The 11,737-nt window shown below is 43.6% G+C and overlaps 4 protein-coding genes across 7 annotated transcripts in view; 2 read left to right on the plus strand and 2 right to left on the minus strand.

The window, feature by feature from the left end:
• The window catches only part of LOC104788680 (2-methyl-6-phytyl-1,4-hydroquinone methyltransferase, chloroplastic-like), a 2,935-nt gene extending 2,250 nt beyond the window's left edge, over positions 1-685 (minus strand). For 2 of the 3 annotated variants that reach the window (XM_019246226.1, XM_019246225.1), the window contains exon 1: positions 194-667. In XM_019246226.1, coding sequence (XP_019101771.1) covers positions 194-558 — 365 coding nt within the window. In that variant the 5' untranslated portion in view covers positions 559-667. Of the gene's footprint in view, positions 1-13 lie in introns of all 3 variants that reach the window. The other variant, XM_010514457.2, reaches the window with a different exon arrangement.
• LOC104788681 (guanine nucleotide-binding protein subunit gamma 1-like) lies at positions 917-2,578 on the plus strand. Its single transcript, XM_010514458.2, has 4 exons — positions 917-1,214; positions 1,760-1,812; positions 1,932-1,976; positions 2,053-2,578. Exons 1-4 carry the CDS (start codon positions 1,107-1,109, stop codon positions 2,135-2,137), a joined length of 291 nt encoding a protein of 96 aa, XP_010512760.1. The 5' UTR covers positions 917-1,106; the 3' UTR covers positions 2,138-2,578.
• Positions 4,240-7,030, plus strand: LOC104788682. 2 transcript variants are annotated; one of them, XM_010514459.2, is made up of 4 exons: positions 4,240-4,883; positions 5,023-5,916; positions 6,006-6,210; positions 6,313-7,030. In XM_010514459.2, exons 1-4 carry the CDS (start codon positions 4,728-4,730, stop codon positions 6,846-6,848), a joined length of 1,791 nt encoding a protein of 596 aa, XP_010512761.1. In that variant the 5' UTR covers positions 4,240-4,727; the 3' UTR covers positions 6,849-7,030. The 2 variants fall into 2 exon arrangements, with proteins under 2 accessions (XP_010512761.1, XP_010512762.1); XM_010514460.2 differs by having other exon boundaries at positions 6,006-6,204.
• Positions 7,123-9,355, minus strand: LOC104789860. Its single transcript, XM_019245449.1, has 10 exons — positions 9,324-9,355; positions 9,165-9,216; positions 8,931-9,014; positions 8,725-8,841; positions 8,485-8,634; positions 7,910-8,397; positions 7,721-7,820; positions 7,583-7,642; positions 7,397-7,489; positions 7,123-7,314 (listed from the first exon to the last, which is right to left on the minus strand). Exons 1-10 carry the CDS (start codon positions 9,353-9,355, stop codon positions 7,213-7,215), a joined length of 1,278 nt encoding a protein of 425 aa, XP_019100994.1. The 3' UTR covers positions 7,123-7,212.

Genomic DNA, 11,737 nt, shown 5'->3' on the forward strand with positions numbered 1-11,737 from the left:
GGATAGTGCATACCTTCCAGCAGAAACGTATCTATCGGCATAATCGGTGGGGAAAGGGAGATCCTCAGCATCTCCCTCAATGATCTTGCATTCTTTCAAGGGCTCCTTCTGCTTTGCCTTTGCCAGCTGATGCGGGGACTGGTCCAGGATGGTGACATTCTTAGCTTTGACAGTCTTGACGATCCCCAGAGTAGTGAAACCAGTGCCGCCGCCGACATCGACCACGCGCATGTCGGGATGGCTGAGATCGGCGGGCTCGAGAGCTTCGTCCCTCATATCCTCGTTATAATGCGGTGGATTGAAGATTTGGTCGTAAGCAATGGATAAGAACCTATAGAACCAGTAAGCCTCTTTTTTGTGCTGGATGAACCTCGGTTGCGCCGAAGGCCGCGATGAGGAGGAGGAGGAGACGCTGCTGCATCTAGTTGCCACCGAGAGTCTGGGTGTGGCGGTGGTACGGGAGACGGAGAGTAAGGTCCGGCGAGGAATGGATCTGGAATCGGGGAAAGCTAAACCCTTGGGGAAGGTAATGGCCCCGTTGAGCATCGAAGAAGCCATGGATGACAGATCCGGTGAGTGAGTTAGGTGGTGAAGAAGAAGAGGAAGCGAAGCTTATCCTACTAGTAGTAGTACTACTATCACCAATTCTCTTGTTACCGTTATTATTAAATCTTAATCTTAACTGAGTCGGTCAGTGTGTGATGACTCCAATACACCGACACACTTTTGTTTACTAAAAACGTTATTACAACAGGTAACGTTGTTTGTTGCGTTAACCACACCCACATTTGCTGCGGCTCATGGGCCCATATGTATAAGAATGGTTGGGCCTTTTGGGTTTTTTTAATACCACCAATGTAACCCAAAAAAAAGCACGTGAATTTTTGGAGAGAAGAAAGAAAAAATGCAAAAGAGAAAAGTGAAATCATCAGCAGCAGAATCAGAGGAGTCAATTGAGAGAGAGAGAGAGAGAGAGAGTCTATTCTTTCTTTCTTTCGACGACGACGACAATTCAAACTTGTACGGAGTGAATACTTTTCTCGGCTTGTGTGTGTCAGATCTGCGATGCGAATCGGTGATTCCAGTGCTTAGATAGATATCGATAGATGGAGGAAACGCCGGCTTACGAGCAGGACGCTGTTTCTCTCGGCGGCGGCAAGCACAGGATCCTTGCTGACCTTGCTCGCGTTCAACAGGAACTTGTCTTCTTAGAGGTATTACTTTTACTACATCTCTTTCCTCCTCCTCCTCCTTTCGCGTGTTCTTTGCTTGATTGAGACCATAATTGAGTATTTGACACTTGTGTGTATGTTATGTATCTTCTTTCCTGGAAACTAGGTAGAAATTGTTTTAAATTAGTTCTCGTTTTCCGCTGAATGCAAATTAGTTCTTTGATGGAGAGTGAATTAATTAGATGTGCAGCAGATCTGTTCCAATCTGAGCTTTTCATAGACCTTGCTCGTTTTTTTATATTTTTGGGTACAATTCTGATTTCTTTACTCTATTATGCTCAAAATCAAATCTATGGAAACTTTATGGATCCACTATTTTTTTATCCTGAGGGATGTAGTACAAGTATTACTTATCTCATAAAGGTTATGTGTTCTACTATATACTTCAATCCAGCCCCTGTTAAAGTTTAGACGATGTGCTTGGACGCTTTTACACCTATGCTTGCTTCTACTAACCGTTATTTAACTCTTTCTTTCCATATATATTTTTTTTTAAAAATTTCATGTACTGTGTATATTGTATCCAGAAAGAGTTGGTAGAGGTCGAGAAGACAGATATTGTATCAACCGTCTGTGAAGAGTAAGTAAGGGAAACTCTGTTCTTTCTTAGCTGCTCTAGCTAGGTTTATTATTATCTGGATTTGACTGGAAACTTTTGCTGTTGATTGCTGATCAAACTGATATTGCCTTGATTCACAGGCTTCTCTGTGCCATCGAGAAAGAACCCGACCCTCTGTTGCCACTGTGAGTGCTTCTAAACCTTGCAACTCTAGTTTTCTTTTTGACTCGGAATAACTGGCTAATGCTGTCGGGCTGGCAGAACCATTGGACCTTTGAACTTAGGATGGGACCGGTGGTTTGAAGGACCAAATGGAGGAGATGGCTGCAGATGCTTAATACTTTGATTACAAGACAGTAATGTTACATATAGTTTCTTGCTAAGATATCTTTAAAAAAAAAAAAGAAAAAAAAAGGCGTACAGATTAATGAGCACTGGATTGGCATAGAATGGCTTAGTTGGACGTACGTAACAATATATGTATATGTATGTAAAAGATCTGAATCTGACATGCGAGCAATGGGAGTTTCAGCTTCTCGTTTTCTTTTCCTAAATTTTGTTGAAAGACGATGGAATGTGCATAATGATATTTTGGGGACTAATGAGGAAGTGGGTATACCTTGAAGACCGTTAAGTGTGTCTCCCTTTTGTATATTTTTGTAACTTTTTGTCCACATCCACTCTCCATATTTTTGCTATTTTTGCTATTTTTGCTATTTTTGCTATGGATTGCTCAGACCTCCTAAGGATGACGTCTAATATCGAGGATTGGCCGACCTTTTCATCAGAATTGAAGGATTTTATTCATTTCAGAGATAGATTTGCTAATTTTAGTATTAGATATATTTCCCGAGAGGATAATATCCGTGCTGATAAACTTGCGAAATGTGCAAGAGCACGAGGTTTCTGTTTTTCCCATGTAAGCTCGTCGGTACCGAATTGGCTCTCTCTCGAAGAGAGTTATCTCCGATAACTTAATATATGGGGTTTGATCGTCAAAAAAAAAAAAAAAATCCACTCTCCATATTCAGATTCACACACACACACACTAGTCTCGAGGTTCAGAAATGCTGTCGCACCTATTTTTAGATAAGAGATCATTGGAACACAGAGCACATGCCTCCTCCTCTCTTCTCTTTTTATTGTTCACCACCACTTTATTACTGTTCTCCACTTATGTACTTCCAATCTTTACAGATAATCTTACCTCTTGGTGTCTGTAAAAGTAGAACCCCCTTTTGCTCTTTTTTTCTTTCTCTTGGGTACCACATTGTCACAAAAAAAAAAAAAATGAAAAAAACAATTGTGAGGGCTCTTTTTAAAATTATAGAGAATCATAGTAAAATAGTCATTTACGGGTTGTTTATTTGGATATTGCTAAAGAGAGTTTATGCATTCCTAAATATTCCTCAACTTAGTGATGAATAAACAAATACTGCTACTCTGACAACCTTTGAATATCTGTCAACTAATCTTATTGGTCAAAATCAGAGCTGATGACATCATTAGAGAGTTCGTTCACTGGTAAGCCCACAAGATGAAATACATAATGTATGTATGGTAAAAAATGAAAGGAGAAAGTAACAGATAGATAGAAATGGGGTTGGTCGAATAGAAAGAAAAAATATATATGATAGAGCAGCCGGAGGAAGCACGTTACATTGTGCAGGAAATCTGGTAGTCAGAGAGAGAGAGGACTCTGCACAGTACATAAAAATATTTGATTGTAGAGATTCAAAACACTTAAGCTCGTGATGCATTATAGAGAGAGAGAGAGAGAGACTCAGTCACATGCTCTCACAACAATCACATAAAGCCAAACCCTTTTCTCTTCTTCCCGCTCCTCAATTTATTTATCTTTTTGCTTTCTCGCAAGCAATACAATACAATAATAGTACTACTACTAGTATATGATTTTTGGTTGGTTTTATATAATTAAAATGACTAGGATAAGTAAGATAGCCGTTGTCTCTCTCTCTCTCTCTCTCTTTTGAAGTTGTAAATCTCGAGTAACTTGTTTGATGAAACTCATAATGATGATAAAAAAACATGTCCCTAGACTACTAGATACATGATGTATCTTCACATACACGTTAGACTATCCATTAGAGTACTATGGGAGGAAATGGGACTAAAGAAATAAATAAATAACAGTGTCTTGCGATTGTGAATGGGAACTCAGAGCAGAGGGCCGGGTTAGCGCTCTCAATTGGCTGGCCAGAAAAAGAGTTGAGTAAAGAAGAGCATGGCCTTTGCCCTGGGAAGAGAGAGAGAGAGGTAACGGTCATACTTGTTGTGTCTCATCATCATCTATGAAAGTGCCACGTCAATGTCGGTCAACTGTGTGGGGGTCCACTTATTCTCTCATCTTCCGTTCCGTACCTCTTTACTTATTTTTCCCACCTGGCTTTCTATTTTTTTTAAGAAGGTTACGATCTCTCATGCCTCGAAAGAAATAAGAAGAAACAAAAAAAAAACGAAATCTAATAAATGATGATGTTTGACTAGAAGAACTGGGTGAGTGATGATCTGTGTGTGCAATTTACTAAAAAACCTTTTCTTTCCGGCCATCAACTAAAATAAAATATGGAAATTGAAGGCAGAGAAAGAAATTGTCAGTAAACTAATTAAAAAAGGCAAGGACGTTGATGATGAGAGAAGAGAGTCTGCGAGAGAGAGTGAGAGTGAGATGGGTTTAGTTTAATAGAGAGAGAGAGAGAGTCATTAACATAATACTAAAAGGTTTGTTTATTTATTAGTAGTTTGGGTCGTGCTTTAAAGAGGAACCGAAAAGCGGGAGAGAGTGAAGAAGAAAGAGAGAGAGAGAGAGAGTGTGTTGTCTATTGTTTTTTTCCATTTTTTTTTTGGTTTTGGTAACAAACAACAACAGGAATCGCCGGAACAAGAAGAAGAAGAAGAAGAAGAATGCGAAGAAGATGGACAACAACAACAACAAGAGCATTGGCGTGAACGAGCAAGTTCTCGAGAAACAAATCGGCGGTTGCATGGCCGGCTTCTTCAACATCTTTGATCGGCCTCATCTCCTCTCTCCCAAGCGTCTCTCCTCCTCCTCCTCCTCTTCCTCTCCGCCGGTCAGTAATCTCTTCTTTCTTTCTTTCTTTCTTTTCTCGTAACAATAATAATAATTAATTAAACACTTAAAACTACGAACAAACCAAAGCTTAATAATATTATGTATGTAATCTAATCTATATATATATATTTCTCCAGAGCCCTGAATCTTACTCCGCCTCCGAGAGGAGTTCCCCTCTTCTTAAATCAAGATATATCGGAAAGAATCAGAAGAGTGTCTATTCTACCCCTGACCTGCTCCTCTCTCCGTCCCCTGATTCTCATCATCTTCTCACCAGATCCCCGCCGCTCTCTGCCCCCGATGAACGATCTCCTTCTTCTTCTTCTTCTTCTTCTTCCTCTCGGTCCTCTTCCTCTCCCTGGAGGTTCTCTAAAGAAGCTCCTCGCCTCTCCCTCGATAGCAGAGCCGTCCTCGATGCCAAGGGTTCCCTCAAACCCAGACCGATCCCACCCGACTCCTCCCCCAGCGTGATTGCACGCCTCATGGGATTGGAGCCATTGCCGCCACAACTACCTCTCCAGAGATCTGCTTCCGAGTCCAGGCTCTCCAGAGACTACACATTTTTCGACTTCCATGATGTCGTCAAGGCTCCCGAAGATCCGGCCAGACCAACTCCTCCGCCTCCCTCCTCAGCTGTACGCCGTAAGCCTTTCTTCGATTCCGGTGATTTCTTCCCTCCGGACAGAGTCTCCAAAATCAGCGGATTCCAAGCTCCCCCAAACGATCTCGAAACCTTGAAGCAACTTCTCCAAGCTCTCAGGCTCAAAGGACTCTTGCACTCTTCTAGCTCTAACAAACATCATCACACCCGTATCCACAACCACATTAATGATGTATCAGCTAGGTCCCCCTCTGGCTTCAGATCTAGACCCGTCACACCGAGCCTCAAGAGTCCACCTAAATCTAATAGGACGGCGAGACCAACGCTCAAGGAGCAGCGGAGAGTCTCTCCATTCCCTTGGCAGAGACCCCAACCTCTCCTAACAGAACGCTCCAAGTCTTCTTCCAGGAGGACTATATCCTCTCAAGAGGTAAAGCAGAACCGTCCTCCTAATCCTATCCTTGCTCGCTCGAGTAGTTTAAGCTTTTTACATGCTCTTCTAATTGATCCATCGTGCAGATGTGGAAGGTTGATGATTATAACAGACAAGGCAAAACTTTATTGGAGAGATGCGACAAGCTACTCCACAGCATTGCCGAGATGGGAGCTGCTGAGGCCGCAGAAGACTCACAGCCGAGCCCCGTCTCGGTTCTTGACGCCTCACTTTACCATGAAGACTCTTCCCCATCCCCCGTCATGAAACGCAGCCTTGATTTCGGTGCTGGTACTTACTAACTCTCTCTATATATATATATATTAAGATGTGGCGCTAACTAAGTCTCTAACTAACTGTTACTGAGCCTCTTCTTACCTTATCTTATGACAGAATCGGAAGACGAATCTTGGGGTGGCTCCTTCTCATTCTCATCATCGTTAGACTCTGAATATGTATACATCTCTGATATCCTCCGAGCTTCCCATTGCCTTCCACAGGAGTCCGACATCTTCTCCCTGCTGGAAAAGCAGCAATACCTCAAAGGAAAATGCGCCTCCAGAGCCGCAGCTCAGGAGAGACGGCTCATCTTCGACGCAGTGCAAGAGATTGTTGGGCGGAGAAGCAGGTTGCCACCGTGGATGATGGTGGCAGAGGCTGATAAGATGCAAGTCATCTGGTCCGAGTATCAGAAGATCAGAAAGACAAAGTCGTCGACAGAGGCAGAGGAAGATGACCTCGTGGGATACGTGTGCGGTGTCCTTGGAAGAGATCTATCAGAGGACCGGTGGCGAGATCGTCAGGTGGACATGTCAGAAGCGGTTCTTGACATCGAACGGCTCGTATTCAAAGATCTCATCGGTGAAACCATACGCCATTTGGCTTTTCTTAACAGGTCCGACTCGCTGCGTAGGAGGCTGCTCTTCTGATACAAACTAGGCTTAAATCTCTGACCTCAAATGTCTGAAACAGAACCCCCACCTCCTACCATGTCTGTCCAACGGAAACATGAGAGAGTGATGATGGGTTCTTAATTTATGCTTCTTTTTATTTTTTTTTATGTTTTTTTTAGTATTATCAATTAATATGTGTGAGAGTTAATGTTGATTTATCCATCATCCGTGCATATATACTTGGGACTATAAGAACAACTCATATACACTGAATGTTAAGCGCCACGATCAGCTGTTTTTTTGTAATTCTGATTCAAAATTGCTGCTACTCAGTACTCACTTAAATGTGTGGGCTACTTTTGTGTACGTTACTCTCGTATGTGTTAGTAGCAAGTAGTAGTCAGAGAGTCAGACATGGATAAATATTATGACCAGATGGGCCTATCTCTGCTTGTCTCTGTGCTTCTGATACCTTCAGCTTGAGAATGGAGAGAAGCAGAGCCTGAATATCCACGTTTAGGTAAGAGATATAGAATAGAATATGAAGTTGTAGAAAATAAAGAAGTTTGAGCTGAGTTTAGTACGATTTGAGGTCGATGCAGAGGAGGGTTCATCTTTAGAGTCATGTATTCGATCGTTGCTGCGTTGTATGAATGCCCACCAACTGTATAAGCAGCCTGATAGAACCTCCAAATCAGAGACTTACATTAACCTCTGTCTGAATCAAACCAGTAAGTGTTCAGTAGTTTTATGTTTGGAGGAGATCAAACCTTTTGCATCAAGGAGAAGAGCTTTACGTCGGTTTCTGGTACGCCGTAAGCTAAGTATGCCTGAATCAGACAACCAGGAAAATGTAAGTTTTGTATCTGCAAATTGAAGTTTAGCGAAAATTCCGAAGACATTATTACATGCATGATCAAGGCATTGTATATGTTGATCCAGAAGGCGAGCTTCTCGTTGTGGCTTAGTTCTGTTGGATTTACTCTGGCAAGTCTTTCGACGAGGTTCCTGTAATAAAAATAGCACATAAGATAAGAGTATGTCAAATTCCAAGGACCCTAACTGAATCTCTGAAGATGCTTAAAATGTGTTAATACCTGAATCTCCATAACTCATCTGAAGCATATCCGAGCCTCTTCTCCTCAACAGACATTGAAGCCACTTCAGTTGCAGATCTGTAACTCCCTATGTCAGCCCAGCTCAGCTTTCCTTGGACTCTATAAGGATCAAATGCATTGCTCTCTGTTGCTAAAACATCTGAGTTCTTCTGAATATCGATCCGTGGACTCTGTGCCCACTTGGAGATCCGTGAGTATTCTGAAGGAGACCACCACGATGTTGATGACGATGATGTAGGATTCTCACGAGAAGAAAAACTGGTAGTCTCTTGTGAGGATTTGGATCCTGCAGATGTCTCTCCTAGAGACACAAATATGTTCCTCATGCATCTAATCATCTCCTTGGATAGTTCATTAGCATTATCAACTCTCTGCAAGGACTTTGCCAGTTTGCTTCTAGGTTGTCCTTTGTGATCCTTACGGCGTAAAGTTTCGTTCTTTTCGGAAAGTCTAACCAAATCTATAGGCTATAGCATTCTGGGCAACAATATTGTAATCAGAGCCAATCTCATGAGGCAAAATATTTAACATACAGAAGAATTCGATTAACATACGGGTGGAGATAGAGAATGCGTGAGGTTATACTCGGCGAGTTTTCTCTCATTTCGCTCTTGAATCAGCAAGAAATGCAAAGACATGATCTCTTGTTCGAGCTTAGAGACCGTCGCTTCCATAGCTGCGATATTGGAGAGAAGTTCTTGAACCTGCGGGTTTTATAGGAACATTCACAAGGTTCAAGCTTTTATCTCTGAACGTCGCAAGCTTAGAACTTAGGACAAGTTGGAGAAACATACGCTACGTGGAAGAGAAGATGCGTGAGACAGCTCAATTTTATGGCTTTGATCAGAAGCCTTCAACAATAGAGCGCGTAGTGCAGTTTCCTTCTGTAATTGATCTCTTAACCGCTGCACCTGTTTCAGACCGTAACAGAGTCTGAGCTGTAACAAATTTTTACAGATTTCTGGATATGATTAAAAGAGAGGTGAGTGAAGCTACTCACATCGTGCTCGAGTTCGAATCTGTAAAGGTTAAACTTGCTCTTCTTGGGGGAATCAAGACCGTTGATCACTTTAGTAATCTTTGGCTATATTTTCAGGGAAAACGGAGTCATAAGAAGTAAAGTTTTTGAAGAAGTAAAGAGGAAATGAGTAGAAAACTAAGGTGAATTGACAGCTTTGACAGCTTGAGGAGCAAGTTAATGGAAACTCTTTCATTGGTTTCAAGGAAACTGAACCTGTGAGAGTTTAACGTCTTTGGTCTGAGAGAATCTGGACAAAGAACTTGCTCTGCATAACACATCAATGATGGAATTAGGAAGAAACAGAGAGTAGGAAGAAGAAGAAGCACTATTCAGACAAGAAAAGAAACTGGAAAAAAAGGAATGAAACTTTACTGTTTAGATGCAAGCAGAGAGTCTTCAAACATTGTATGTGTGAGAACTGAAACTAAAATTCTCCTTCCGAAGTGATTACAACAGTTGCCTCCCAAGTCTCCCGAGCTGAGGTGGAGGTGCTGGACCTTGGGGTTGCCAATGAGGACCTCCGAAATAAATTGAAGAAGGCGGGCGATCTTTACTATGAGGCAGCGGAGAATGAAAAGGCGGCTAAGGATAAATTGCACGAGGTCGTACTCTGCAACGAGCTTCTGGAAGCCAGCAACAGCTGCGAGATCGAGAGAGTGCGGAGGGAGAGAGACAAGCAATGAGGCGAACTCTCCGTCCGTTGATCGAGGAAGTGAAGGTCCACTTTGAGGAAAGAGAGAAGCTTGCTCCAGCCAAGATCCGAGCTGCCGAGATTAGGGCTAATCGGATGCTGATTGAAGAAATCTCCAGGGGGGAGATCCAGGACAGCGAGGCCGAGCTCGGGCTTTTGCGAGCTGACGAAGAGAAAGCTGACGAAGAGGTCTCAAAGAGCTGACCCTTCTGCATTTTCTAACCTTTTGGAAGATACGCCCGAGCTATTATGCGACGAGCACCCTTTGAGTATTGCCATTGATGAGTCCAGGCTCTCCAGAGACTACACATTTTTCGACTTCCATGATGTCGTCAAGGCTCCCGAAGATCCGGCCAGACCAACTCCTCCGCCTCCCTCCTCAGCTGTACGCCGTAAGCCTTTCTTCGATTCCGGTGATTTCTTCCCTCCGGACAGAGTCTCCAAAATCAGCGGATTCCAAGCTCCCCCAAACGATCTCGAAACCTTGAAGCAACTTCTCCAAGCTCTCAGGCTCAAAGGACTCTTGCACTCTTCTAGCTCTAACAAACATCATCACACCCGTATCCACAACCACATTAATGATGTATCAGCTAGGTCCCCCTCTGGCTTCAGATCTAGACCCGTCACACCGAGCCTCAAGAGTCCACCTAAATCTAATAGGACGGCGAGACCAACGCTCAAGGAGCAGCGGAGAGTCTCTCCATTCCCTTGGCAGAGACCCCAACCTCTCCTAACAGAACGCTCCAAGTCTTCTTCCAGGAGGACTATATCCTCTCAAGAGGTAAAGCAGAACCGTCCTCCTAATCCTATCCTTGCTCGCTCGAGTAGTTTAAGCTTTTTACATGCTCTTCTAATTGATCCATCGTGCAGATGTGGAAGGTTGATGATTATAACAGACAAGGCAAAACTTTATTGGAGAGATGCGACAAGCTACTCCACAGCATTGCCGAGATGGGAGCTGCTGAGGCCGCAGAAGACTCACAGCCGAGCCCCGTCTCGGTTCTTGACGCCTCACTTTACCATGAAGACTCTTCCCCATCCCCCGTCATGAAACGCAGCCTTGATTTCGGTGCTGGTACTTACTAACTCTCTCTATATATATATATATTAAGATGTGGCGCTAACTAAGTCTCTAACTAACTGTTACTGAGCCTCTTCTTACCTTATCTTATGACAGAATCGGAAGACGAATCTTGGGGTGGCTCCTTCTCATTCTCATCATCGTTAGACTCTGAATATGTATACATCTCTGATATCCTCCGAGCTTCCCATTGCCTTCCACAGGAGTCCGACATCTTCTCCCTGCTGGAAAAGCAGCAATACCTCAAAGGAAAATGCGCCTCCAGAGCCGCAGCTCAGGAGAGACGGCTCATCTTCGACGCAGTGCAAGAGATTGTTGGGCGGGTAACGAGGAGTTGACTTGTTAAGCCATATTTTCCATTTCGCACAGAATCCTTCGAACTGTGAAGAGATGAACTGCGGGCCATTGTCAGTGACGATTTCGTGTGGAACGCCGTACCGGTAGATTATGCTTTTTAGTACGAACTGTTCTACCTCTTCACTTGTCACCTTAGCATAAGCTGCTGTCTCCACCCACTTAGAAAAGTAATCAGTAAGAGCAAGTACGTACTGAACTCCTCCTAGTCCCCGATGCAAAGGGCCAATGATATCCATAGACCACCTCATGAACGGGTAAGGTGCAGACACGGAAGACAGGAGTTCGGTAGGCTGGTAGATTGACAGAGCATGCTTTTGACACTTCTCACAAGTTCGGGAATACTTCTCGCAGTCGGCAACCATAGTAGGCCAAAAATATCCTTGTCTTTTGATTTTGAAGGCCAGAGTTTGCCCTCCCGAGTGATTTCCATTGGGACCTTCGTGAACAGCTCGCATCAAGGCCGCGGGCTCCTCACCAGCGACACACGTTAGATAGGGACCTGCTGTACTCCGGCGCAAGAGTGCTCCGTTATAGACGCCATACCGCGTACTGACAATTTTAAGTTTTCTAGCTGCCCATTTGTCAGCCGGGAGTTCACCTTGTTCTAAGTACGCCCAGATCGGACTCCGCCAGTCTCTTGCCCCCCCCCCCCCCCCC

The sequence above is a fragment of the Camelina sativa genome, chromosome 5 (assembly GCF_000633955.1).
Source record: "Camelina sativa cultivar DH55 chromosome 5, Cs, whole genome shotgun sequence".
Classification (NCBI taxonomy): Eukaryota; Viridiplantae; Streptophyta; class Magnoliopsida; order Brassicales; family Brassicaceae; genus Camelina; species Camelina sativa.

Excerpts from the sequence above, each read along its gene's own strand:
- LOC104788681 (XM_010514458.2), top strand. The coding sequence starts at position 1,107 with ATGGAGGAAACGCCGGCTTACGAGCAGGACGCTGTTTCTCTCGGCGGC. Across the intron at positions 1,813-1,931 it reads GTATCAACCGTCTGTGAAGA|GCTTCTCTGTGCCATCGAGA; the intron begins GTAAGTAAGGGA and ends CTTGATTCACAG. Across the intron at positions 1,977-2,052 it reads CCCGACCCTCTGTTGCCACT|AACCATTGGACCTTTGAACT; the intron begins GTGAGTGCTTCT and ends TCGGGCTGGCAG.
- LOC104788682 (XM_010514459.2), top strand. The coding sequence starts at position 4,728 with ATGGACAACAACAACAACAAGAGCATTGGCGTGAACGAGCAAGTTCTC. Across the intron at positions 4,884-5,022 it reads CCTCCTCTTCCTCTCCGCCG|AGCCCTGAATCTTACTCCGC; the intron begins GTCAGTAATCTC and ends ATATTTCTCCAG. Across the intron at positions 5,917-6,005 it reads GGACTATATCCTCTCAAGAG|ATGTGGAAGGTTGATGATTA; the intron begins GTAAAGCAGAAC and ends TCCATCGTGCAG.
- LOC104789860 (XM_019245449.1), bottom strand. The coding sequence starts at position 9,355 with ATGTTTGAAGACTCTCTGCTTGCATCTAAACA. Across the intron at positions 8,635-8,724 it reads CATCTTCTCTTCCACGTAGC|GTTCAAGAACTTCTCTCCAA; the intron begins GTATGTTTCTCC and ends TAAAACCCGCAG. Across the intron at positions 7,821-7,909 it reads GATGAGTTATGGAGATTCAG|GAACCTCGTCGAAAGACTTG; the intron begins GTATTAACACAT and ends TTTTTATTACAG.